The 27,613-nt window shown below is 37.8% G+C and overlaps 1 protein-coding gene, 1 long non-coding RNA gene and 1 pseudogene across 8 annotated transcripts in view; 1 reads left to right on the top strand and 2 right to left on the bottom strand.

Moving 5' to 3' along the window:
- The window catches only part of LOC147370498 (uncharacterized), a 49,491-nt gene that overhangs the window by 1,758 nt on the left and 20,120 nt on the right, over window positions 1–27,613 (top strand). The window contains exons 2-3 of one of the 6 annotated variants that reach the window (XR_015165323.1): window positions 2,743–2,823; window positions 3,805–3,935. The exons of 2 other annotated variants lie outside the window; for them this stretch is intronic. This is a non-coding gene — a long non-coding RNA (uncharacterized LOC147370498). Of the gene's footprint in view, window positions 1–2,742; window positions 2,824–3,797; window positions 3,936–27,613 lie in introns of all 6 variants that reach the window. 3 more of the 6 variants (XR_015165320.1, XR_015165324.1, XR_015165322.1) reach the window with 3 other exon arrangements.
- The window catches only part of GC (GC vitamin D binding protein), a 51,547-nt gene that overhangs the window by 7,210 nt on the left and 16,724 nt on the right, over window positions 1–27,613 (bottom strand). The window contains exons 3-13 of one of the 2 annotated variants that reach the window (XM_086405448.1): window positions 26,684–26,816; window positions 24,451–24,662; window positions 21,407–21,539; window positions 21,004–21,098; window positions 19,187–19,313; window positions 17,313–17,515; window positions 16,468–16,597; window positions 14,464–14,561; window positions 12,435–12,567; window positions 5,663–5,714; window positions 608–784 (exon numbers count right to left, since the gene is read on the bottom strand). In XM_086405448.1, the coding sequence (XP_086261574.1) occupies window positions 5,682–5,714; window positions 12,435–12,567; window positions 14,464–14,561; window positions 16,468–16,597; window positions 17,313–17,515; window positions 19,187–19,313; window positions 21,004–21,098; window positions 21,407–21,539; window positions 24,451–24,662; window positions 26,684–26,816 (1,297 nt within the window). In that variant the 3' untranslated portion in view covers window positions 608–784; window positions 5,663–5,681. Of the gene's footprint in view, window positions 1–607; window positions 785–5,662; window positions 5,715–12,434; window positions 12,568–14,463; window positions 14,562–16,467; window positions 16,598–17,312; window positions 17,516–19,186; window positions 19,314–21,003; window positions 21,099–21,406; window positions 21,540–24,450; window positions 24,663–26,683; window positions 26,817–27,613 lie in introns of those variants that run through there. The other variant, XM_086405449.1, reaches the window with a different exon arrangement.
- LOC147370500 (kelch-like protein 7 pseudogene) lies at window positions 21,881–23,031 on the bottom strand (annotated as a pseudogene).

The raw sequence follows: 27,613 nt of genomic DNA, 5'->3' as shown, positions 1-27,613 counted from the left end.
AGGAGTCTTTATTCTGAAAATATGATCTTTTTTTCAAAGCAAAATCTGTTCGAACACTTTCAGTTTCCCTGGGCAAAGTAAGCATGTAGAAAGAATATCATATAGGGTGTATATGGTAAATGGAATTAAGCAGAAATTATTATTTTTAGAACTTTGACTTAATCAATTGCTCCAAGGAGTTTTCTTTAGCAACAATAAACTTGTTTAGGTCACAAAGTTTTTTTTTTTTTTTGCAAGGCAGATACTGCCTAACTAAAGCCATACAACTTATGGCTAAAAGCAAGAAAATATCCACAGGAGGTTATATGTTTTTAAATTAAAAACACATTTTTTTTTCTTTAAGAAGTGAGCTATTCCAGGCTCTTTATGGTAGAAGGCTATTAACTTTTTCTTAATGGTACATATTAAGACTGAGATGCAATCAAGCCATGGAGCTCAGTGTGCTGGGAACTGTAAAGTGGATGCTTCTGCTGTGAATCTTTTAGAAGACCACTGTAGATCTAGAAGAAAGCAAGGGCTGGTGGGCTGGAGTTGCCTCCTATCTGTCTTTGTGGAGGTCAGAGAAACAGTGCTGGAGACTGACACTGTATCATCAGGCAAAGTAGCATTTATGGTTTGCATTATATTTCAATTTATTTTGGTAACAAATCATCACGCTTAACATCAGATGAGGATATTGTAGCTGAAAACAAGCAGGGAGTATCCTAGCTGTCTCCCCAGGAGCTCTGGTGTTGCTGAGTTTAGGCCAGCGGTTGTCATTCCCAGAGTGCTTCCAGCTTGAGGTCTGTGAGAACCATGGAAATATATGTTAGGAAAACAGAGCTAATGGACGCCAATCATCCTCCAGTTCAACAGATGCACATAAAGTCAGGTTATTATGTATAGATGTAAACCTGTCTAGTGTGACCTGTATATCCTCTCTGGCCCACTTGATGGGTCTTGAGTAAATGTAAGAAATTCCAAGACCTCAATATAAAGCCATCACTGTTTGGCTGAGTACATCATACAGTGTTGTTTTTTTTTTTAATTTGAACTAATTTATGTATGTAACTTTCTGATATATGAGTAAGAATAATCACTGTCAGAGGGAAAAGTAGCAGCAGCCAATGGCACATGAGGCCCCTCAGTCATGGGACTGAGATAAAAGTTCAGTAGTTATTTTAATAACTTACTGAGTGTGATGTTTAGTTAATAAATTGTGTCCAACTCTGTGACCCCATGAACTATAGCCTGCCAGACTCCTCTGTCCATGTGATTTCCCAGGCAAGAATACTGGAGCAGGTTGCCATTTCCTTCTCCAGGGGATCTTCCCCACCCAGGGACTGAACATGCGTCTCCTGCATTTCAGGCGAATTCTTTACCGCTGAGTCACCATTGAGTATGAGTTTTTATCCAATCACCTTCTACTTTGTAATTAGGCAAGAGTGTCTCCCCCGTGTCTATTCTTTTCCTAGACACTACAGCAGAGCTGTATCATAATTCTCTGCATGGTGCAAGAAGTGTCATCTTTCATTGCCCTCAGTGGGTGTGTGCCTTGGAAGGAGGATGAGAAAGGAGGCCCCCCTGTGCTCCTTTCTCACATTTCTCTCATTGTGTCAGCACTGGACGTTGCTGAGTGTCATTCTAGTTGTAGTTTCCCTCCCTCCCGATTTTGCAGCATGAGCCGACTCCTTTATCAGTTGGCAACCCAAGGCACACTAATTGTTCCCAAAACTGGAGGGAAAAGATAACTGGCTTCTTGGGACTTATTAAAAGACAGCAAATCCCTCTCCAATGGGGCATGCAAATGTGATCACAGTCCATTTGGAGGCTTGAAGAAACTGACTAAGGGGACCAATAACTGTCAGGGTGATGAGTCAGGTTTATAAAGACTTTAGTTAAGATAAAATAACATCAAACCACTGAGTGGAAGACATGAATTGGACATGTACCTAAGGAGAGGAACACCTTGAGACAAAAGCTTCAGCTTCTACATGTTTTTCAGGTCTCTAGAGAGGGGTAGGTTCTTACTGAAAAATACATAGGCAGCCAAAGTTAAACAGTTTTAGGAACTGCTTTGCACTAAATAACATGCCACTGCTGTCACCCAGAGCATACTTGTTTTAGTAAGAAAAACAATGGAAGGAAATGGATGTGTTCTAGAAGAAATTGACTACAGGGAAGGGGACCAATAATTGTCAAGATGACAAGTCAGGTTTAAAACATGAAGAAAAGGCTGGTCTATGGGGAGGGAGAGAGGTCTGACAAGTGCTCACTACTTGGTTTGGAATCAAAGTCAAGTGCTGGATTCAGAGCAGCTCACAATGGGAACTGTTGTTTTTGGGCAATGCTGCTAATTGAATGTTCCCCAGTGGCTCAGTGGTAAAGAATTTGCTTGCACTGCAAGAGACATGGGCTTGATTCCTGGGTGGGGAAGATCCCCTGGAGAAGGAAATGGAAACCCACTCCAGTATCCTTACCCTGGACAGAGGAGCCTGGTAGGCTATGTATAACCTGTGGGGTTGCAAAGAGTTGGATTTAGCAACTTACAACAACTATTGTCCTACAGAGTTACAGAATTCTCCCTGAAACCCAAGAACCACAATCTGCTGGCTGTGTTCTAGAAACCTAATAGAACTTTTAGAGTGTGGCATCATTATTTTTAGACATCAAATGCTCTAGTCTCACAACCTTATGAGCAAGTTATAATTTGCTCTTTCAAGGCCATATAACTGCTCCTAATATAACCCTTTATAATTGCAGATTGTGACTATAATAAATATGCATTAAGTAAATAGAGCCCGAAAGAATCAATACACATTGTGGAAGCATATGAAGGAACATGTGAGTGATTTTTTTTTTTTTTTAGGACTTCCTTCTAGATGATCAAATGGTAGCTGGGTGGCCAGTTGGGTGATATAGAAATCGTAGGACTAATCAAAGGCAATAATAGAAAAAATACTAATATGAGAGAAATGACTGAAAAATCTTTTATGGAAGATTGAGTTAATTACTAGAACCAGAGTAATCAGTATACTAGAACCTTCATCAATCTGTCACTGAAAAAAACTTACCCTGGTGATTTAGCTAGCATTAAGTGTATTTTAGAAAGTTGTCAGGTAAAAAAAAAAAACAAAACTCTTAATTCTTCAAATTAGTGTTCCCTCTCTTTTTCTTAGAATACCTCTTTTCCAATTTGTGCTCCCAGAGACTGAAAGAATGTGAATATACATGAGACACCAAGAAAATGCACTGTCTTCCTACAGAAAAATAATTCAATTAAAACAAACTCAAAGGCAAAGCTTTCATATACAATAGCTAGAGGTACCTTGAAGGGTGGGAGGTGAGGTGGCTGTTGTGTACTGAGATTTTTAACTCTATTGAGATTACATGTGGGTTGAAATAAAGGGATACTGCTGCTGCAGCTGCTAAGTCGCTTCAGTCGTGTCCGATTATGTGCGACCCCATAGACGTCAGCCCACCAGGCTCCTCTGTCCCTGGGATTCTCCAGGCAAGAACACTGGAGTGGATTGCCATCTCCTTCTCCAATGCATGACAGTGAAAAGTGAAAGTGAAGTTGCTCAGTCATGTCCAACTCTTAGCAACCCCATGGACTGCAGCCCACCAGGCTCCTCCATCCATGGGATTTTCCAGGCAGGAGTACTGGAGTGGGGTGCCATTGCCTTCTCCAAAAGGGATACTGGATTAATTTAAATGAGGGAAAAAGATTAGTTTAGCAGCAATAGAGACCATATACTATTTTTAACTCTAGAATATTTACACTCAGGTAACCTGGATTTTTCATTTTTTTCATTGAGGTATAAGTGAAATTGAGTTGATTGACTCAATGGACATGAATTTGAGCAAACTCCAGGAGATAGTGAGGGGTAATGAAGGATGGTATGCTGCCGTCCATGGACTGCAAAGAGTTGGACATGACTGAGCGACTGAACAATGTAAGTGACATAACACATTAGTTTCAGGTATGGCTTTTGGCCTTTTTCTCCAGAAATTATTCAGTGAACTTACTTTCCCTTTAGGACATAATATTCATATGCTAGAGCTCAAAGAATATATAGAGAGGGAAACTTGCTTTAGTTTCGATTCATATTTTAGACAAAGAATGTTGCCTGCTATTCCAGGAAACAATAAATGTTGCCCACCATCAGACACTTTAGCTGTGCTAACAGTGTGCCCTGAAAAGATTTAGAATGGAGAATAACCGAAAACTTTCAGTGTTCTGGATTCTGGCCATTGGTCATAGAGAGTTAAGATGTATATCTAATGGGAAAACTTCAATGACCCCAGATTGTTGCATCTTCTCATACAACAGAGAGAACTAAAATCATTAACTTGAGATGTCTATTCTTTGTAAATAGCAGTCATCTTTGATGTTCTACTATATGTTTGCTTTTTCAGCAAAAACAAAACAAAACAAAACAAAAAAAGCCTATGCCTATATATTCTGGCTCCTCCCTTACCCCTTCAGAGACGTTCTTTTAGCTATCTGAGAGGCTATCTTCCTGGACTGTAGTCCTTAGTAAAGTCCCCAAATAAAACATAACTCACAACTTTGTCAGGTTGTGTGTTTTTCTTTAGTCAACAGTTTTATCAGCAGTAGAAGCAACAGCAGTAAAAACTTTTGCTAGTATTTCTGCTACTATTTGCTGGGACTTGTACATAATACATCATCATTTCAGTTAATCATTACAACAATGCTGAAAGGTACATATTACACTTTTTTCTTCTTATGGAAAATGGAACTTAGCTTTAGGGATTGTAACTTGCTCAAGTTTACAAAGACAAAGACAGAATTCTAAACCAGATTGGATGAGTCCAAAAATGAGTTCCCTTGATTAATCTCATTGCATCACCTCTCAGAATGTTAATTTTCTATTTTGCTTTTTCTAATGATTCAAATTGTTGAGAGTTGGAAGCTTGGATTTCATGAGTTGATGGCTTTTCCTTCCATAAGCATTTTAGGAAACATTGTCAGGAAATCAGAAAAGTTAAAATTTTATATAATTGAAAAGCCTCAGTTTAATTAAGATCTGAGATAAACCATTGTTTTTAGTCATTTAAAAAAAGTCTCAGAAGCAATATCTTTAAAATGAATACAATTAAATTTGAAGAGAAAATGTGTTTTGTAAAAATGCAGAGTTAAGGTCACCTCAGTTTAAGGTACTGGGTTCTATCTAAGTTATTTTATGCTCAATGTCTTCATCAGACATTTTTTTAATGGTTGAGAATGTACTATCTGAAAAAAGCAAGTGGCAGTATTTCAACAGTGTTGCTTTTGCTTGAGGAATGTCGTTTTCCTCCTGAGAATACTGCCATGTTATTGAAGACTTGATGGATTCTGTCTTCAAACTCAGCTTTTTCTGCTGAATGCATCAAGACCCCTGATCTCTATGAGGTCATTATCTTAGCTGTGGGGTTATAATGGATAAAGTACTGGGCTGGGGACTAGGACTCTAGTCCTAAATATGTCAGAAGTTGGTTGTATATTCTTGTTTAAGTTCCTTAACTTCTCCATATGCTTAATATTCTCATGTATAAAATACATTTGACTAGATAATTGTTAGAATAAATAATATGAACAAATAATCTCCTTCCTATTATGATTAAAAAAAATACATAGTACAAAGCTAGGTTCTTTGCTGCCTTTAACAACTATACTTACTTAAGACGGTACACATGCATCAGGACTGTAGGGTATTAATTTCAGCATCAATCTGAAATGAAAAATGTTATTTAAATCATGAGATATTTTGTTTCAAGATAACATCATTCAGAAGGAATAAAAATTTTTTGAACCTTGCTTATATGAAATGATTCTTGTCAAAATACAGTTTTATATTAAATTTTTAATTGACCATCCTTCATATTTATTTGGAGAAGACAATGGCACCCCACTCCAGTACTCTTGCCTGGAAAATCCCATGGATGGAGGAGCCTGGTAGGCTGCAGTCTATGGGGTCGCACAGAGTCGGACATGACTGAGCGACTTCACCTTCACTTTTCACTTTCATACATTGGAGAAGGAAATGGCAACCCACTCCAGTGCTCTTGCCTGGAGAATCCCAGGGACAGAGGAGCCTGGTGGGCTGCCGTCTCTGGGGTCGCACAGAGTTGGACACGACTGAAGCGACTTAGCAGCAGCAGCAGCAGCATATTTATTTAGTTTTATATTACAGTATTCCAGGAAAAAAGACAAGAAACAATGACATGAGTTAATAGGTGCTAATTATTGGGTGTGCACAGAATATTAATTCATAGCAGATGAGCTTGGGTTCCAGGGGAGTTGATGTTTAATTTGAATCCTGAAGCTTGTGGAAGGATTGAGCCAGTTATAGTGTGTGAATAGGGCAATCTGGGTTGAGTTAGTAGGTGCAAAAGCCTTGAGGTAAGACCCAGCAATCCCACTCCTAGGCATATACCCTGAGGAAACCAAAATGGAAAGAGACACATGTATCCCATTGTTTATTGCAGCACTATTTATAATAGCTAGAACATGGAAGTGACCTAGATGTCCATTGACAGATGAATGGATAAAGAAGTTGTGGTACATATACACAATGGAATATTACTTGGCCATAAAAAGGAGTGCATTTGAGTCAGTTTTAAGGAGGTGGATGAATCTAGAGCCTACTATACAGAGTGAAGTTAGTAGAAAGTGTAAGATAAATGTTGTATTCTAACACATATATATAAAGAATCTAGGAAAAGGGTACTGGAGAATTTATTTATAGGGCAGCAGTGGAGAAACAGACATAGAGAATAGACAAATGGACATGGGGAGAGAGGAAGAGAGGGTGAGATGTATGGAAGGAGTGACATGGAAACTTGCATTACCATATGTAAAATGGATAGCCAATGGGAATTTTCTGTGTGGCTCAGGAAACTCAAACATGGGCTCTGTATCAACCTAGCAAGATGGGATGTGGAGGGAGGTTCAAAAGGGAGGGGATTTATGGATACCTATGGCTGATTCACGTTGAGGGTTGAAAGAAAACAAGAAAATTCTGTAAAGTAATTATCCTTCAATAAAAATAAATAAGTTTAAAAAAAAAAAAGAGCAAGCTTAATTTACTTAGGAAACTGCAAGTTGTTTAGGAGAGCCAAAGCAATAAGAATAAGTCACGACCAGTTTGGAGAAGAAACCAAGGTCCAAATTCTTTTGATTAGAAAAAAACAAAAATTGGACATAATTTAGAAGTGATGGAGAGGAATTAAAATGTATTTACCATTTTGTGCATCACAAAGGTTATTTTGACCTCAGTATAGAGAGGGGATTGGGTGTGAGACACTTAAGGAAGACTAAAGATGAGAGACCAATGGGCAGCTTGTAATCTAGGTAAAATGTTGCCTAAATTGTGCTGTGCTTAGCTGCTCAGTTGTGTCTGACTCTTTGCGACCCTATGGACTGTAGCCCACTAGGCTCCACTGTCTGTAGGGATTCTCCAGGCGAGAATACTGGAGTGGGTTGCCATGCCCTCCTCCAGGGGATCTTCCCAACCTAGGGATCAAACCTAGGTCTTCCGCATTGCAGGCAGATTCTTTACCCTCTGAGCCATCAGGGAAGCCATTGAGTATGAGTTTTTATCCAGTCATTTTCTACTTTGTAATTAGGCAAGTGTGTCTCCCCTTTGTCTATTTTTCTTTTCCGAGACACTACAGCAGAGCTGTATCATAATTCTCTTTGCATGGTGCAAGAAATGCCATCTTTCATTGTCCTCACTAAGTACTGATAATATAGGAGAAGGTATTTACTGAGAGATATTGAAGAGTTAGAATTCATAGGATTTGGAACTGAGTTGAATGTATGTAGAAGGCAAAGATTACTGTTTCTATTTTAGACAATGGGTGAATGGTGATGGTATTTATAAATGTAGGGAAATAGGAGTTTTTTAGGGGAAGACTTTGGGCATGTTGAGTTTGAATTTCTTGTGGGATAAGAGCCCCCATGGACAGTTGGATGAAAATCTTGGTCCTGAGGGGAGAGATTCTGCCTGGAGGTGGAGGTCTGAAGATTAAACACATGTCCATGGACAAGAACGCTCAGGGAAAATGTAATGTCATGAAAATTGAAGATGAAGGAAAAAACTCTGGAAGAAAAGAAGTTTAAATTGTAGGTAGAAGAAGGGGACAATACTAAAGAGAGTGAGAAGGGAAGGACCATAGGAGAAAAAGGTAGAATATGATAAGATGACAATTGTTGCAAGAAGGAAGAAATCATTGTGGGTATCAAGTGTTTTACAGAGAAGGCTGGTAAGGGCTGAAAAACTGTTAGACTTACCAAGAAATTTTCAGTGTGACTTTGTCATTAGTGATATAGCAGCTTCAGGTACCATACTGCAAAGGGTAGAGGAATTCATAGGAGGTGTGATGAATGAGAGCGTATACTATTCTTTCAAGAATCTTGGCTTTAAGGGGAGGAGAAAGAAACGTAGCTAGGGAGTAGTGTCTGAATTACCTTATTTAAGATCGGGAGATAAAAAACTTTAAATTAGAATCATTCAAAAGGTATTGTTGAAACAGAAGCATATAACTAATGAAAAAAGAGTCCAAGGAACTAGGATGAATGGAATTCAGAGTGATACTACTAACTTGGTATCAGTTTTACTATTTTAACAATCATTTTGGACTTCCAGTCAGTAATTAATAGTTTTCTGGTATTGATAATTTATTTTCACCATTATTAGGTAAATTAGGGCTAAATGCTGACAATCTCATGGAATAACAGACTCATGTGAAATAAACTTATGGTTTTTTCTAACATCATCTAACCTCCATATATCTACTCAACCCACTCATAAAAGGGGAATTAAAATGGTACCCAACATTTGGAATTGCTTTAGATCACTCCACAAATACATACATGTAAAGCTATTAATATTCTGCTTAACAAATAGTAATGGCTTAATAAATGATAGCTATGACATTGACGATTATAAAAACTACTTATACTGAGAGATTAACATTTTTACTGAAGTGTGAGAGAAAAGGAAACAGGAGGCAGAAGGGGAAAGGGATGGGAAGAAAAGAATTGGTCTCCTCTTTGCCCAGCTGTTCATGGATATTTGAAATTGATTTTTAAAAAAATTTTAATGATCAAATCCAGTATATGACAGTGGCTTTCTGAAAACTTTGGGAAATCTGTTGGGACATCTTAGGGATAATATAGTGATGAGTTTTCAGAAGCTATATTATCAGGTCATGAATAGGAATGACCTGACTGAATGATGGAGAGAAAAAAAATCAAGCCTAATTTTGCAACTGTAAGTTTTTTTGCAGTCAATGGACCTCTATAGAATAAAAAGGAATGACTTCTGAGTGCTGTGGTAAAGCTGAAAGAAAGCTATACTACCTGTTCTATTTCTTGGTCATTTCAAGATCAAGGTGAGGGAGTAGATAGAGGTAGATGACATAATTAAACACTAATTTAGTATGGTTCAGAGGCCCTTTCTGCCACTCCTCTAGCCACTGTGCCATGCATGTGTACAATGGCAGATAGAGGTGGATCTGTGGATATAAATGACTCAGTGTGCATGTGGTGCACAGGTACCGCTTTTAAGGAGAAAACTTTCAAGCAAATATAGGACAAGGAGATTTGATGATAAACTATAATCCAAATTATAGGGTGAGTGGGACAAATACTTACACTAAGCATTGAGAATTAAAGTCTGTTCTAACAGATTTTGCCTTAACTTGAAGTCAGAGGTAAGCTCACTTACCTAGCTATGATATTAACATTAATGTAGAGACCATCAAAAGGCTAACAGAAATACCAGAGAGTCTAACCTCCCAGGGCTCTAAAAAATCATTTATCCATGAGTAGCTCAACTTCATTCATCTCACTGTCCTTTAGCAATTTCTGAAAGTTTGGCTACTCAACCGCAGCACTGCTATAAATTTACTGGTTATAAAGCAAGAAAATAGAACATCACAAAACTGTGTTCTCACCATGGTTGTTGAAAATATGAAAAAAAAGTCTTAAAATGGCAATGTATTATAATGAATATACTGAAAAGCAAGTTAAAGAAATGAAAAGGAACAGGCTTGAAGGAAGTATGTGCTTCACGCATACAGCTCTATTTGCCTTGTACAAGGTCAAAAAGGAAAGTGGGTGTGGATGAACAGGTAAAGGGACTGGGGACTGGTTAGCAAAGTGGTATTTTTGACAGAATGTTAAAAAAAAAAAAAAAAGGAGTTAGGTTTTTTTCTTTTCTTTTTTTTTTATTAGTGACTGAATGAGACCCTCATAGCAAATTCTCCTGGTAGAAAATAGCTTCTAGGAAAGGTAATTTTTTTTTTTACTTCTTGTAAAGGCAACCTAGATTCAGTTGTCATATTACCCAAAGCCAGTTGTTAGTAAAGGAAGAAAAACTGTTGGATTTAGTTTCTTTATGATAGATGTTTTAATGCCAGTAACGATCAAAATTTCCTAATAATTCACTTTTTTTAGAACCTTGTTTTGAACTTTAATGCAAGATTAACATGATATGTTTCTCAGCAGAATTTTAAGAATAGGCTTCTTTTTATTTTATTGTACCCTTTTCATTCCAGAATTCTGGCTTTACAAATTATTACTAGGAAGATTGACAGATAGGTTTGGGATTTGAAGGGTATGCATTGAAACTGGAGAAGAAATTATAATTTCCAAGGGTATGCTGCTAAGTCGCTTCAGTCATGTCCGACTCTGTGCGACCCCATAGACAGCAGCCCACCAGGCTCCCCCGTCCCTGGGATTTCTCAAGGCAAGAACACTGGAGTGGGTTGTCATTTCCTTCTCCAATGCATGAAAGTGAAGAGTGAAAGTGAAGTCGCTCAGTCGTGTCTGACTCCTAGCGACCCCATGGACTGCAGCCTACCAAGCTCCTCCGTCCGTGGGATTTTCCAGGCAAGAGTACTGGAGTGGGGTGCCATTGCCTTCGGGAATAGAGCACAAAAATGAGTAATGTGATGTAGCTCAACTTGTTAAATTGATAAGGTAAAAAAGCTCAGATGGTGAAGAATCTGCCTGCAACGCAGGAGATCCAGTTAGATCCCTGGGTGAGAAAGATCCCTTGGGGGAGGATATGGCAACCCACTCTAGTGTTCTTGTCTGGAAGATTCCATGGACAGAGGAGCCTAGTGGGCTACAGTCCATGGGGTCACACAGAGTCGGATACAACTGAGCAACTAACACACACCACACACACACACACAGAATAATAAAAAATAAAACCACCAAAATATGTAAAAGAATTAGTATGTATAACCAAGACTTAAATACAAACAAAACTTTTCACAGCCTAACTTTCAGAAAACCGTTGAAATATAAAAGAACCTCTACGAGAGAACCGAGAAAATAACATTTTCTAGTTGGTAAAGAAAGCCAGACCAGACTCAGCAGAAATTATGAGGGGAATATCATGTTTTAGAGAAAAAAAAAATGTTATCATAAATCAAGCTACTGGGCAGTGAAATAGGCTGCCTCTAGGAGAAAACAAATTTCAGATATTTAAATGGAGGCCGAATGACCTCTGGCAGGGATGAACTGAATGAAAAATTACACTAAATGACCTTTATAGTTTTCTTCATATAAACATTTCATTTCTTATTAAGTTCTTAGGTATCTTCAGATGTGCTCTACTAGAATAATAATAGAAAAATGAAGTGAAAGTGTTAGTCACTCAGTTGTCTCTGACTCTGCCACCCCATGAACTGTAACTTGCCAGGCTCCTCTGTCCATGGAATTCTCCAGGCAAGAATACTGGAGTGGGTAGCCATTCCCTTCTCCAGGGGATCTTCTTGATCCATAAAATTAAATCAGGCTTTGTTGCTTTCATGGTTTAATTGCATAAAGATTCTTATAAATTCTTAAAAAATCCTTTAATTTATAGAAAAAGACTTCTAATTGACCTGAAATCCCTGGCATAAGTAGTATTAACTTTAACACTATAGTAAAATTATTTTTGTGTATAGATGCAGAAATGATGGGTCCAAAATGGGCCATAAGTATTTCCTTCCCAATAGACTACAAAATAAACAATAGTGTAATCCAGTCAAAAGGAATACAACTTAATATTATGAACTTTAGAAAGGTGAGCCAAGGAAGAATCTGTTTTAGCATGGCATAGAGCTGTTCTTAACCCTGCCTCTATATTCCAGAAATATAACAGATGAGACATCAAAATCCTTGGAATTGGCATTACTACTTCCGAATTAGCCATAAAGTGAAATGAAATGACCTCCTTATCTTTTTTGACTATTCTAATATAGCATTCTGAAATGACTGCTGGAAAATAAAGAGTCAAATGGAGGATATGAACAAATAGGATACCTGCATCTGAAAAGACCAACAAGACATTTCCCATGAGTAGGACAGGCAATCAGTAACCAATGAGCAATTCTGACCATACAGGTTCTTCATACTATGCAGTGATAAGTAGAACAGTAAATTTTCTTACCTCTGAATTGCAGTAGAGAGGAGGTGAGTTTACAGAACAGCACTTGGAGGCAAAGTCTGAGCGCTTGGCAACCAGCTCTTGGAGATCCGTCTCCGTGGCATCAGGAAATTTTCCTCTTAGTCTCTCTGCTAGTCTGAAAGGCCAATTTTATGTAAAGTTGTAATAGATGCACTCTATAATCATGTCCAGTGCAAAATGGTAGCCACTTCAGATCTTTTGCAACAGCAACAACAAAAAAGGAAAATAGTGACCCTTAAGAAAACTTAGTATCTGTGGAATGATTTTTGATGTCGCAGTTGGAGAATAGGAAGTGAAATCTGTCTTTTTAGATCATGAAAGTAAACATACAACCTGCTGCTGAGTTTGAATTCCTATTATTTCCCTTTCATTCACTCAGTTACATCAATCACATGGATGACTTCCTCCTCTCTGCTCCCTAATCTTTCATCTTCTCTCCAGTTCTAGATTTCAAACTCCTCAAAGAGTACTTCCCTTATAGGACTTTGTCACCTTAATGAACTTTCTCTCATATATAATCTCTTCTGTTTGCCTACTACTCAACTAGCTATGCTGGAAGACACAACAAGGGCTTTGTGTTTTTTAAGCCCTGCTTTTTATGAACTCTCCATCTCCATTTAAGATGGTGCTAGGATCTGACTTTGTTGATTCCCTCCCGGTTTGAATGGTCCCTCCCAGTTTAAATTAACTCTCTCTTCTCATAATGGATAACTCAGCCTTGTTTATGACTTTTCCAAGAAATATTGATACTTGCCAGCCCAGTAGTGGGCACTGGGACATAATGGAGACCCAAGTTTATCTAGAGTTGGGATTAGTATAATGGATGCTGGGAAAGGACAGACGGGTGAGGGGGATTAGCTTACTTATTAAAGAGTTATTGAAAATAGTAGGTCCCGGCTGGGAGGGAAAGGAAGTCAGACTAGATGCAACTCAGAGGATAGGGAGAAAAAGAGGGTCTGTGGGATTTTAAAAACCTAGATTCAATAGCTTCAATCTTCTCTACTTTCAAAATCCCAAATATCAATTCCACTGCATTAACACTTTTAATGAACTGAGATTATATAAATTATCACAGAATTATCCCATGTAACCCTAGAGTTCAAAACAAAATTGTTGGCAGGGAACTTAATTTTGTATTATCCATAATATTCTATGCCACCTCCATAATTTATTAATTATATAATCTCCTGATAAATGGGAAACAACCATTTTGAACTTAAGGCTTTCACATTTATTTTTCTTTTAGACTTTGTTAAGGTCTTCATAGGGGTCACTGAAGGTTTCCTCCTTTTGGGATTCTTTAAAAGTTTTTTTTGTGAGGTTGTATTTGTGCTTATTTGAGGGCTGTGTTGTTGATGGTTTGAAATAGATCTAAGAAATTTGCTTAATGAAATTGAGAATGACATGATCTCACAGAGATATTTTCTAGGAAGCCAGTAAAACTTTTGTTATGACCTGTTATTTTAGTATTACACCTATTTATAAAGACATGCTTCCTTCTTTAACTTGAGAAAAATGGCTATTGTACCTTATTGATTAACATTTCTATTTCCAGTTTATAGAGAATATATACTGGTAATGGATGACGCTGTACTTGATTGAAAGTTTGGGTTGTCTTATCAGACAATATGCCATGAATTTAGATAATATTTTTCAGCAGTTTTAGTTTCTCAGTTATGTATAGCAACAACTACAGATAACTTTTTGGTAAGAGTGTTGATATGAGTTAATTATATATTTTTTAAATCATGTCCCTGTGGATCTTGGAATTTATGTTTCTGTGACTGTGTTCTAACTGACCTCTCATCTGATATACATGACATCTCCCCAGAAAAGAACTGTTTTTTCTTATATAGGTATTAGACTGACTATTCTTTACAACGCTTAAATTGCATCTCCTCTTTTAACTGCTCACTTAACACATCTGAAGTCTTCAATCCTGCTTCAAATCACAATACCAGGCTATTATTATTGATAAATTTGAAGGAATCAGCCAGAACGAGACCCTTACTTTTTCTTGTACTCAGTAAATGTGTTTTCTGAATAATCAGCACATAGTTCTTGTCCTTTTTGAATGAAAGATGATAATTCCCTTGTCAATTGAGGGCCCTGTAAGAAAATAATGATTACATAACAATTACTTGTCTTGAAACGCTCTTCAGAGAGATGTTAAATCAGAATTCCAGGCAATGTATCAATATGAGTGTCTAACCTATGGACACCTTATCTTTGACAAAGGAGGCAAGCATATACAAAGGAGAAGAGACAATCTCTAATAAGTGGTGCTGGGAAAACTGGTCAACTACTTGTAAAAGAATGAAACTAGAACACTTTCTAACACCATACACATAAATAAACTCAAAATGGATTAAAGATCTAAACGTAAGATCAGAAACTGTAAAACTCCTAGAGGAAAACATAGGCAAAACACTCTCTGACATAAATCACAGCAGGATCCTCTATGACCCACCTCCCAGAGTAATGGAAATAAAGGCAAAAATAAACAAACGGGACTTAATTAAACTTAAAAGCTTTTGCACAACGAAGGAAACTATTAGCAAGGTGAAAAGACAGCCTTCAGAATGGGAGAAAATAATAGCAAATGAAGGAATTGACAAAGAATTAATCTCAAAAATATACAAGCAACTCCTGCAGCTCAATTCCAGAAAAATAAATGACCCAATCAAAAAATGGGCCAAAGAACTAAACAGACATTTCTCCAAAGAAGACATACAGACGGCTAACAAAAACATGAAAAGATGCTCAACATCACTCATTATCAGAGAAATGCAAATCAAAACCACAGTGAGGTACCACTTCATGTCAGTCAGAATGGCTGCTATCAAAAAGTCTACAAACAAAAGTCTCTACACCCTCTCCAGTCTAAATGCTGGAGAGGGTGTAGAGAAAAGGGAACCCTCTTACGCTATTGGTGGGAATGCAATCGAGTATAGCCATTATGGAGAACAGTGTGGAGATTCCTTGAAAAACTGGAAATAGAACTGCCATACGACCCAGCAATCCCACTGCTGGGCATACACACTGAGGAAACCAGAAGTGAAAGAGACACGTGTACCCCAATGTTCATTGCAGCACTGTTTACAACAGCCAGGACATGGAAGCAAACTAGATGTCCATTGGCAGATGAATGGATAAAAAAGCTGTGGTACATATACACACACGATGGAATATTACTCAGCCATTAAAAGGAATGCATTTGAATCAGTCCTAATGAGGTGGATGAAACTGGAGCCTATCATACAGAGTAAAGTAAGTTAGAAAGAAAAACACCACTATAGTATATTAACGCATATATATGGAATTTAGAAAGATGGTAACGATGACCCTATACAAGAGACAGCAAGAGACACAGTTGTAAAGAACAGTGTTTTGGACTCTGTGGGAGAAGGCGAGGGTGGGATGATTTGAGAAGGTAGTGTTGAAACGTGTATATTATCATATGTGAAGTGGATCGCCAGTCCAGGTTCGATGCATGCGACAGGGTGCTTAGGGATGGTGCACTGGGATGACCCTGAGGGTTGGGATGAGGAGGGAGGTGGGAGGTGTTCTGGATGAGGAACACATGTACGCCCATGACTGATTCATGTCGATGTGTGGCAAAAATCACTACAATATTGTAAAGTAATTAGCCTCCAATTAAAATAAATTAATTAATTAAAAAATTATGTGTCTATTATCTACATTGGATATTGGATAACATTTTCTACATAAGGCCAGATTGTAAACATTTCAAGCTGTGTAAGTGTCATACAGTCTCTGCTGTAACTAATCAACTGCCAACATGGCACAAAAGCAACTATAAATAATGAGCAGGACTGTCTTATGATGAAACCTTATGAACACTGAAGTTGGAGTTTTATGTAATTTTCATGTATAATGAAATACTATTTTTAAACCCTTTAAAAGTGTAAGACTACTTTTAGATCACAGGCACCAGGCCAGACTTGCTTTGTTAACCCTTGAGCTATACCAACATAAATATAGAAAATTGTACCTTTGCATTTAAACAGGCAGTAGAAGATTCAGAGTGGCAGCATTCATCAAGGCTTTTCAGGGTTGACTCAAGTATTTTAGTGAGGAATACTTCTGGAATCTGAGTCTTCCTGCTTAGTTCAAATATATACCTGGCAGAAGAGAGAAAGGAGATAACACTCTTTAACATGGGTAGATTTGCGTATACACGTCATGTTCTGAAATTTAGTATCTATTACCTGGCTTAATTAAAAATAAAAGATTGAACTAAAAATGACTCCAACACGTTTTAAGTTAAAATTCTCATTGAAATACAAGTTATTGATAGTTGCTTTGAAGCTATTGCGACTAGTTAAATTAAAATTCTATATGTACCAAATATATATTTGTTTATAAATTTATGCATTAACAGATCTATCAATACTTCAAATATATATGGAACTGCATTTGTGCAAAGATAATACAATAAATCCAATATAATGCATCAAGTGGGTACCTTAAGTAGCTTTTCTTAAGTAATTTGTGTAAACGCTTCCATTGTCTCATCCCAATATTTATGTATTTGTAAAACTGATGAGTATTTAGACAAATGTAAATTAGAGTTTCAGTTCAAGTTCAGTCTAAATTCTAATCTCTAATACGAGTAATTGATTTTTGGGGCCTGTTAATTCAAACTGAGATATTTTGAGGCCTTAAGTATGCACATACTTGTAGCATATGCAACTCAGTGTATGTAGCCCACGGTGTATCTCAATTCTTAGTAGGAGGAAAACAGATAAAGGCTTACCATCTCTTTCAGTTTTAATTTCTTTTGTCACTTAATGCTAGTGAAAGTCAATATTGTCAAATTAAATCAACCCTACTTACTGATCCAGGACCTTGGTGTTTCCTTCATCACACACATCTTTGTTCATGGGCAGCTTGACATCTGGCAATTCAGGGTTTGGGGAAGCTGGCATGAAGTAAGCACACACAAATATCTCCATGGGTGTTTTTTCTTGACAACAGTCCTTAAATTTCGAATTTTTAGTGGATAAGTTGTCACAGAGTTTTACTGCATATTCAGGAAGCTACAAGAGAAATTGTGAGTTTGTGCATTGTTAGTTTCTAGTTAGTCTCATTAAAAATAAGGAAAGCTTAAAAAAGTCAGCATGAATGCTCTTACAAGGTACTGCTGCTGCTGCTGCTAAGTCGCTTCAGTCGTGTCCGACTCTGTGCGACCTCAGAGATGGCAGCCCACCAGGCTCCCCCATCCCTGGGATTCTCCAGGCAAGAACACTGGAGTGGGTTGCCATTTCCTTCTCTAGTGCATGAAAGTGAAAAGTGAAAGTGAAGTCGCTCAGTCATGTCCGACTCCTAGCGACCCCATGGACTGCAGCCTACCAGGCTCCTCCATCTATGGGATTTTCCAGGCAAGAGTACTGGAGTGGGGTGCCATTGCCTTCTCCTCTTACAAGGTACAGTGGTAGACTATTCGTGAAGTGCAGTTTGTCAGTATGTTATTGTTGTTCAATCGCTGTGTCTGACTCTTTTGTGACCCTATGGACTGTAGCCTGCCTGATTCTTCTGTCCATGGGATTTTTCAGGGAAGAAGACTGGAGTAGGTTGCCATTTTCTCCTCCAGGGGATCTTCCCAACCAGAGATCGAACCCACACCTCCTGCACTGGCAGGCAGATTCTTTACCACTGAGCCAGTAGGGAAGCCCTTGTCAGTATGTACTAAAAGCCATGAAGTATAACAGTATGATTTCCAAGAATTTACTCTCAGAACATAATAATGAATGAAGGGAAGATTTAGCTAAAAACGATTAAGGGCAGCACTGCTTACCATGTTAAACTGAAACAACCTAAATCCAATAAAAGGGAACTAGTTTAAAACATGGTATATCTAGGTAGCTAAATGTCTCTGGAGAAGGAAATGGCAACCCACATCAGTATTCTTCCCTGGAAAATCCCATGGACAGAGGAAGCCTGGCGAGCTACAGTCCATGGGGTCTCAAGAGTCGGACATGACTTAGCGACTAAACCACCACCACCAGGTAGCTAAATGTAGTATATACAGTACATATATACAGTAAAGTCCCACTTAGCCATTATAAGTCAGGTTATAGAGAAACACCTATCACTGAGATGTATCCTTAAAGAAAGACCAGATGTCAAAGTATCTGTTTCTAAAGAGGTCACAGACATGGAGTGACTTCTATCTAAAGTAACAGTACAAATTTGTATGTACTTGAATGGATGATATAAATGAAAAATGGTGAAAAAGTTGGATGACTATTAAATTTTAACAAGTATAACAAAACATTAGAAGCTTTTAATAATGAGTTCAGTGTTGTCTAATAAAACAGGTGAATGATATAACAGGTGATGATGAAATATTCTCTATCTGTATTGTCCAATACTGAGCACTTGAAATGAGGCTAGTGTTTTCAAAGAACTGAAGTTTAATTTAAATGTAACCATCTATGGCTAGTGGATATGCTCTGGGCTCTGTAGGTAGAGTAAGGTCTTCGGAATCAGAATCTTGGCTTTGTGTGGACTTTGCCACTTACTAGTTGTAGGACTTCAGTTTATTAATCCTTGATAATCTTGTTTCCTCATCTGTACAATTGAGTTAACAGTGTATTTAAATTTCATAGGATACATAGGAGAAGTCACTGAGATGATGCATGTAGAAAGCAGCTTAGGAGAGTGCCGGCCATTCAGTAAGTGGTCTACGACGATGAACATTTTCTTACCTCCTTGATGCAGTCCTCAGAGACAGAGTCACAGCACTTGGAGAGGATTGTTGTAATATCTTCAGCAAGTGGCAGAACATCTTCCAGATGTGCAGTAGGCACTTTCTGGGCAAATTTGATGAGATGGCTGAACAGTTAAAAATGAATGATTAGTTTACCTATATTCTCAGTTTTCTTGGTTTATTTATGAACATGGTCTGGAGGAATAATATCCAAGTTTTACTTCTTTGTCCTCAACATTTGCATAGAGCATATCTGTCATGTAGCAGATCCTTTGTGCAAAAGTCACTATTGAAAATTCAGCCATTCCCAATGAATCTCTTCATGTTTTCAGTACTGATAAAGAGCTTCTCTTCTGGCCAGATTTTTGTAGCTGAAGCAAGCCTTTAAAATGTTAGATCTAGGGACATCCCTAGGGGTCCAATGGCTAAGACTCTGTGCTCCCAGTGGTTCTGGGTTCAATCTGTGGTCAGGGAGCTTCATGCCTCAATGAAAAGATGCTGCATACCACAACTAAGAGCTGGCCAATAAACACAGCCAGATAAATGCATTTTACAAATTAAAATGTTAGACCTAAAATGGTAATAAAGAAATGTCTAACATCTATTCATAGGGCCAATGTTGTGTTTTGTGGCCCCTCCTAGTCTTTAGAATTGTTCATAAATTTACTTAGAAACTACAGATAAAAGGAATAGTGATGTTTTGTTTTCATTAAATATTCTTTTGAAATATAATTCTAACTGTATGGCATTCTCTCATATGGATATATTATAATTGATTTAAACATGCTGTATTCTAGGCATATTAGGAAATGTTTTTCCTATTTAAAAAAAGTGGCGGCAATATTTTTAGCTAAACTTTTGTTCACACTCAGCTCTTCAGAGTAAATTTCTACACACTAATGCAAGTATAAGTTTATGATATATGAATTATATCTTATATATTATTTATGGTATATATTTAAGATATATAAAGCCATTTATGTATGTACATCTTTATAGGATGTTTTATACTATGAATTACTGTGCTCTACACACCTAATACTCTTAATGCAAAAGAAAAACCAAAGGGAATTTCAAGAGAAAACACAATTTAGTTTTTCAGTAGTTCTAATGGAAGATTATCTTTAAAGAATTCATGAAAGTAGCTTCTATGGCCTTTGGGGGAACCTTAAGATCTGGTGCCAGCATGAATTATTGCATTATCATTAGAGGAAAGAATTTGTGAATCAGAGTAAGAAAAATTAAAGAGACTGTAAATACTAAAGATATAAAGCTGGCAAATATAGATGTCTGATAAGCTATGAGAGAATTGTAAACATAGAAACTGTCAAAATTAAAGTGTGACATTAACAAAGCCATACAAAAATCAAAGTGAAGGTTAGAACAAAGTAAATAATTAAAATAAATTCAAGGAGCTTAAGAGATATATAAAAAGAATTCAGGAAGTTTTCTTCCCAAGGAAAAAATGGGCAAAGCAAGTAATGGGTGGTGAATAAGAAAATGATTGTTTTTGCTTGTGTGTTTGCAATATACAGCATTATGAATATTGAGGAAATAATTTCTAGTGGTCTACCAGTCTTATGATGAGTATATGGAAAATGTTGATTAAAAGCAAATTAGGTTTTATAATAGTCTTGTTCCTTTGGTTCATGTTCTGTGTAGAGAAAATAAAAAGTAGCTGAGCACTATTTTTGAGGATTGTAGGAACATAACACTATAGTTTGTATTTTCTATTGCAAACATTTTTTTAGAGAATCCTAATACAGATTGATAGCACAGAAATAGCTACACATACTGATTGTGCTTAATTTTTACCTGAGCCTTGACTTCTCCTTCCCATAAGCAGCGTATTGTGAGCAGATTCTGTTTGTCATAATGGTGAGAAGTGAAAAATGTTTAAGCTGAAGTCTCTAGAAAATAAATGAGAAATATTTCATTAGATGGTCAGGATACATTGAAAGCAGTGTGCAAAAGTAGCAGAAAAAAGGGACATTCTGACTCCTTTTAATGACTAGAAAACTGAATTCTGACCAAAGGAACATTTCCCCCAGAGTTGCTTATGTGTGTTTTTCCATTAACACAATAAAAAAGAGGCATTTAAAAAATATTTTCAGATTCCAGAATCTGAATCTAACATTATTTAAAAGGAATGGCATTAATAGAAGAAAAAAGTACATAGCTAATGATGAATATATAGCTGTGATGAAATGACACCTACCTCTTTCAAAAAGCATACTGTTGGGTTTGGTGAAGTACAGCAGGACCCTACCATAGAGAGATAACTCTTGGTGTAACCGACTAAAAGTGTCAGAGGAGCTTGTCCATAATTAATGGAATATTCATACATAAATCTGTAGGGGAAAAATAGTAGGATTAATGAAAATATTTGTGGGAAACAACTCACTTTTTCAGAAGTGTTTTGATGGGGGAAAAAAAAGGATGCATGTTACTTTATAGTTTTAATATCTAAAAAAGCACCCGGGATATAGAGCAGGGGTTATAATACTAGTCACTTTTTTTTTAATTGTATGATTTTTATTAAGTGATATTTTACAGACTGGTTCGAACTCAAGTCTGCGGGTCAAGAAAAATTAAGTAAATGAAAAAAGGATATGGCAAAAAATGTGCTCCAGGTACAACAAACCAACTTTTTTCTTCAAGAAAGAAAATGTGATCATGGTACACTACTTGAATTTTAAAAAGGAAACAAAACACATAAACTGAAAGTTACTGTACATGAAATGAGACAAAGTCTAATTTTTTACCTTCTATCACACATGTTCCTATAAAATAAGGGATGAGGCTAAATTCCTTCCAGATAGACAGTTGAGAACACCAACGGATTAACTATCCAGAAGGGCCAAGTCTCAAGTATTTCTCCCTGGCTGCCCAGTCTGATCCATTCTGAAGGGTTTTAAGTTCATGAGAAACTGGCTACATGATCAGTTTATAAATGGATATTAAGGCAATTTACTTATCACCATCTTAAGACATTCGGGATTGTCTTGAATAAGTGGTTCAGCTTGTACTGTTTTACTTAAGAAATTCTTTGATATAAGAGGAAACCTGACTTTAGCAAGGATGTCAACCATAAAAGGTTGGCGGTTAGGTTCATCATATTTCAACCATCTGACAGCAGCACATAAAACTGACCCTCTGCTCTGACAGAGGGTCCTGGTTGAGGAGATGTGTAACTTGCTTGACAAGTTGTAGAAATTCATCAGTTTTAGAAACATCAGTAAAATGCTGATGAATAAAGTCATCTGCAGTTGCTTTCCATTCAGGACAGTCTAGACACTCTGCTAATACAGTTATGCCAAGACGGTTTGAAGCATCAATTTGTTTTTTCAAAAAATCAACACACATTTGCTTCACAGGTTCAATCTGGTACTGGTTTGCTGCATCTAACAAGGACTGAACATCGTTGCTATTCTCAGAAATTCTAGCGGTATAAGCGAATTCCACAAGTTGTTCAGTAATGTCAGGTTTGGCATCTTTGAGTTCCACTTGAAAGGACTTTGATTCAAGCATGTTAGTTGTGAACTTTAGGTTAAAAAAAATGAATGGCTGCAGCAAGACAACATGATGAGCAGGTATCTTTCTTTCCTGGACCGTAAGGATCACATCACACAGTATTGTCTGTTTCCGCATGTTATTCATGACACCCATGAAACTTGCCAACAATTTGGCTTCCTCTCCAGTAGCAAGTTTCTTTTTGGTCTTCTTCTTGCTGCTCTTCTCCACCCCAGAGGCTTCCACTCTCCCTCCGTCAGCGTGGGTCACGCCCGGGACTCGCCAGGCTCGGCGAGAAGTTGCACACTCCAGGCACGCTTGGGCTTGTGTTCACCAAACACCAAGGCTGGGACAGTAGCTGCAGCACTCTGCTTTGGAACGCGCGGGCAGCGCCACTGCAGTAAGGCAGGGCCGGACAACCCGCTCAGAAGCTCGCTATAAGGCAATGTAGTCTCTGGGCTGTGTCTCCAGCAGAACTGGAGCTGGAAGGAGGTTCCTGTGGCACTATTTACTAGTCACTTTTAATCAATATTTTCATTAAAAAAATCTTTCCCAAATTTCCACGTAGATTACTTGAGAGAGGTCATTTGTCCCTTTGTTCATTTAGCTTCTACCATATGCATGGCCTGGGGTGGCTGCTTATTAACGTTAATGAAACAAACTAAAATGAATGTAATGCAATTACCTTTCATTATCTGTTGAGTTTAGACAATTGTTATGTATTGGCTTGTTTATTTGTTGAAATTCATTTTTAGGAGTATAAGCCCCTAAGGGTCTAAAAAGACTCTGAAATCCTGGGCAAAATCTTCTCTGACAATTTACAGGTATCGGCAAACCAACCAATTTTTATAAAATTATCACCTTGACTTATTTCTAAAGCCAGTTTTAATGACATTTCTTTTGACTTCTCTGTGTGTGTGCATGCATGTGTGTGTGTGTATTCTATTATTACAAATAAATATTTTCAATTTTTCATTTATATGGTCTTCTAAGTCTAAAGAATCAACATATAACCTTCTCGAGAATATTAAACAATGAAAAAAGAAATGTAATATGTTTGCTTTGCAATATGTGTCTTGTTGACAGCTGTTTCTGGGGATGTACTGTAGGAATGAGAAAAAGCTATTTATTTCTTATGCTCTGAAAACGAAAGTGAAAGTGAAGTCGCTCAGTCGTGTCGGACTCTTCGCGACCCCGTGGACCGTAGCCCACCAGGCTCCTCCATCCATGGGATTCTCCAGGCAACAGTACTGGAGTGGGTTGCCATTTCCTTCTCCAGGGAATCTTCCCAACCCAGGAATTGAACCCAGAGTCTCCCGCATTGCAGGCAGATGCTTTACCCTCTGAGCCACCAGGGAGGTCCTATGCTCTTTTGCACAGCAATAAAATCCTATCGGATGGAGTATGCAAAGATCCCTAACATAAGAGTAATCACAATAGCTGCTGTTAAATATTTGAAAATGTCACAAGGATGGGGGCATTCCAGGTGATTCTGCTTCAGATACTAGAACTAGGATGACAGAAGGTGGGGGTTTGGGAAAGTTGCTTTCATCTTCATCTGAGAAAAGGCATTTATAATAATCAGCACTGACAAAGATGGGCTGTCTTGGGTTACAGCCAATTTTCTGTTATTGGAAATTGTCTGGGTTGTGGTATGGTATAAAAGGTGTCTGTACACAGTAGGGGGTTAGCTTAAACATGTTTGTTATTTTGTACCCTGAAGTTTTACATGTGATGAAAGCTGCTTACCGATCAGCAAAGTCCTTGGGATCTTTCCTGAATGCCTCACAGATCTCGTCATTTGTTGGCTCTACATAAGTTGGAAATTCTTGTGGCTGGTGCTTCAGGGCAGCCATACAGAGCTTCTTTTCAAGGCCCTCATGGGTGCAGCACTCAGGAGTTCCAGGGTGCACTGGGAATGGAGAGTTGCTTTCACAGGACTTGTCAGACAATGCTGAAGTCTAGGATGAGAAAAGAAAAACAAGTAAACTCACATACATACAATTTTTTGGCCTTTAGTTCTCCACCTGGTATAGTATCTTAGCTCTAAATTTGAAAACTCTCATTGGAAACAAAGTTGTCTATGACAAGTTGCATAATTCTAGTTTCAGGCAAGTACAGAGTCTTATGTTAAGACTCAGAGTAGGACCTAAAGAAAACCTTCATTAATGAGTGGATGGTGTGTGACTACAGCCTTTAGAGGCTGGATCCTCTAGTTTAGTGTTTCTCCATGGGGATATTAACATCTCTGAAGATGAGGGAGGTCCTTTTAAAAAACTCCATTGATTCTGATATGATCTGCCATCTGCATTCTGTTCTAAATACTATGCTGAGAATGGTTACCTCTCTCTGCCTTCCTCCCTTCCCTTTGTAACTTGAACACACTCTTAATTCTTGACTGCCTTGGTCTTCAACACTGATCTATGTTCTTGAACACAGTGGTTCTTGAACCTGCTTTTGCATCATATCACAGACTATATAAAAATTGGCACTGCTTGGGCTGCATAACACAGAAATTCTGATTCAGTAGGTCAAAGATGAGGCCTGAGGTTCTGTTTTTTCCCAAAGCCCCAAAGTTTATTTTCCTGTGTATCATAGCTGAAGCAGTGCTACAACTTAATTTACTGCCTCAACAATGGTAGACTGATTCATGTGGGCAGATTAAGCCCATGGTAATACCACCAAACAATTGTAGCAACGAACTGTTCTTTTTGGGAAGAATTTGATATCTGGAATAATTTGATGCATGGAATAGAAATAGTCATCATGGAAAAAATTATTTGAGGATTTACATGGGAAAAAGACTTTGACATCTTTACACTTACTTTATAAGTTATCTTTTTAGGACAAAACTTCTAAAGATCTTTCCTGTCAGTGAAGGAAACCAATGTGATATTAGTTTTGTAAACCAGAAGTAAACAGTGAAGCTTTCACCATTTCTTTGTCTGGCAACTTCCCTATTTTTCCTTTATTACTTTCTTCCAAATAAGAAAAGTTTACAAAGAAAGTAACATATTTATAGAAGAAAATTGCTTTGAACAACAGGAGAAGGAAGATGTAATCCAAAAAACATCAGTGCCATTTCTGTACTTATGATCTGTCTCTAACAATATTGGAGCCCATCTTTGGTCAATGGATGGGTTAGCAAATATATAAAATAAAATGGAAATAAAAATGTGCTCTGTTTTGATTACAATTTGTAGCTTGCTTGTTTAACATAGTGCAGAAGGTAGGGTTGAAATAATGTACTTTTGTGGTTTATGGGAGAAAATGTTAAAATTCTTAGAAAGTAGATAAGGGCCAGATAAAGCAATTAATGGGTAAGAGTCACCGTGTAGAATATATTCTAATCAGGTCTTTGGAACATTGTTTCTGTTGGCTAACTGCCACGGCTTTGAATAGGGAGATATTTGCCTGTAGAGGCATTTATCAAGATGCAGTTAAATGCCATTTTTATTTGGCCTGATGACAGTACCAGTAAATTGCTAGAAACACATGTAGTCCCGCCTCTTTTAGCTACTGTCTATATTTTGAAAACTGTCATTTCAGCATTTTAAATTTCTGCAGATATACTCTAATGGAGAAAATGCAGAACTTAGTGTGTGTGTGTATATATAGGCCAATTTTTGAACCTCAAACTAGTTTGAAACCAATGCTAAGTTTTTCCAGGGCAGCTGGTACCAGTCTTGGCATGATACAGGTATGCGTATTGGTAGGCTTCTAAGATATACAGAATGTTGGAATTATTTCAGGAGGTTCATGAACTACACCCCAGTTTTCTCATTTGAAACTTGTAGGACCAACGGGCAAAATTGATCACTACACTAGAATAAATTTTAGTTCTGAGATAATAGGTTTCATATTTCCCCTAAACTTGGAGTAGGTGGGTTGGTGTCTAAGATTTCCCCAAGATGTGATGTAAAGGCCTATCTCGACTCTGTTCTATGGGCCACAACAGATGAGGCCAACCACATATCCCTACTCTGTTGTCATAGCAGTCAGGATCGGCCCCTTCGGCACAGCAGGTTACTGTTAAGGAAACAACTTCATTCACAAGATGGCTGATCTGTTCAAAGGTGCCACTGGAAAATTTTCTGCTGTATAGGACCATTGACCTGAGGAGAAAAATGAACATACTCAGAATTTTTAAAAGTCTTCATGTTTGTGCATATTTTAATATGAAGTCTCTTCCATTGTCTTTTTAGTGGAATTTTGCACACGTTCTTGACCAATAAAAATAGGACATTGACTTTAAAAATAGGTTCACTTAGAACAAAACCTCATCTTGTAAAGCAGTAGAAGATGGAGTTGAGGGGTTCCATCAAACCAGCCTCATGTTCTTTCCTCTCTCAAGCTTCTCTGAATGAACCTGTTCTTGCCCTTGTTATGCTCTTTGCCATAGTCCTAGCATGTACTGCTGCCTTTTAATTCATCTTAGAAAACTATGCTTGCTCTCAACTCATTGGTAAACCTATAACAAATTCTCAGACCATGGTAGGGGTAGTTCAGCTTGAATCTTTGGATGGTCTCCATATGCCTAACGTCTCTGCCCACTTTGACCCTGGGACTCTATCCTCTTAATCTCAGTGGAGCTCAGTTTAGCCCCTGAAGCTGAATTGAAGTTACCTCACATTGAGCTTTGGAGAAGGCAATAGCACCCCACTCCAGTACTTTTGCCTAGAGAATCCCATGGACGGAGGAGCCTGGTAGGCTGCAGTCCATGGGGTCGCTAGAGTCGGACACGACTGAGCGACTTCACTTTTACTTTTCACTTTTATGCATTGGAGAAGGAAATGGCCACCCACTCCAGTGTTCTTGCCTGGAGAATCCCAGGGACAGGGGAGCCTGGTGGGCTGCCGTCTATGGGGTCGCACAGAGTCGGACACGACTGAAGCGACTTAGCAGCACCCTG

Source organism: Bos grunniens, chromosome 6 (genome assembly GCF_055505025.1).
Source record: "Bos grunniens cultivar Pamir isolate PY7600 chromosome 6, Bosgru_T2T1.0, whole genome shotgun sequence".
Classification (NCBI taxonomy): domain Eukaryota; kingdom Metazoa; phylum Chordata; class Mammalia; order Artiodactyla; family Bovidae; genus Bos; species Bos grunniens.
The sequence above is the reverse complement of the archived record's forward strand: the minus strand, read 5'-3'. Positions and strand labels throughout refer to the sequence as shown.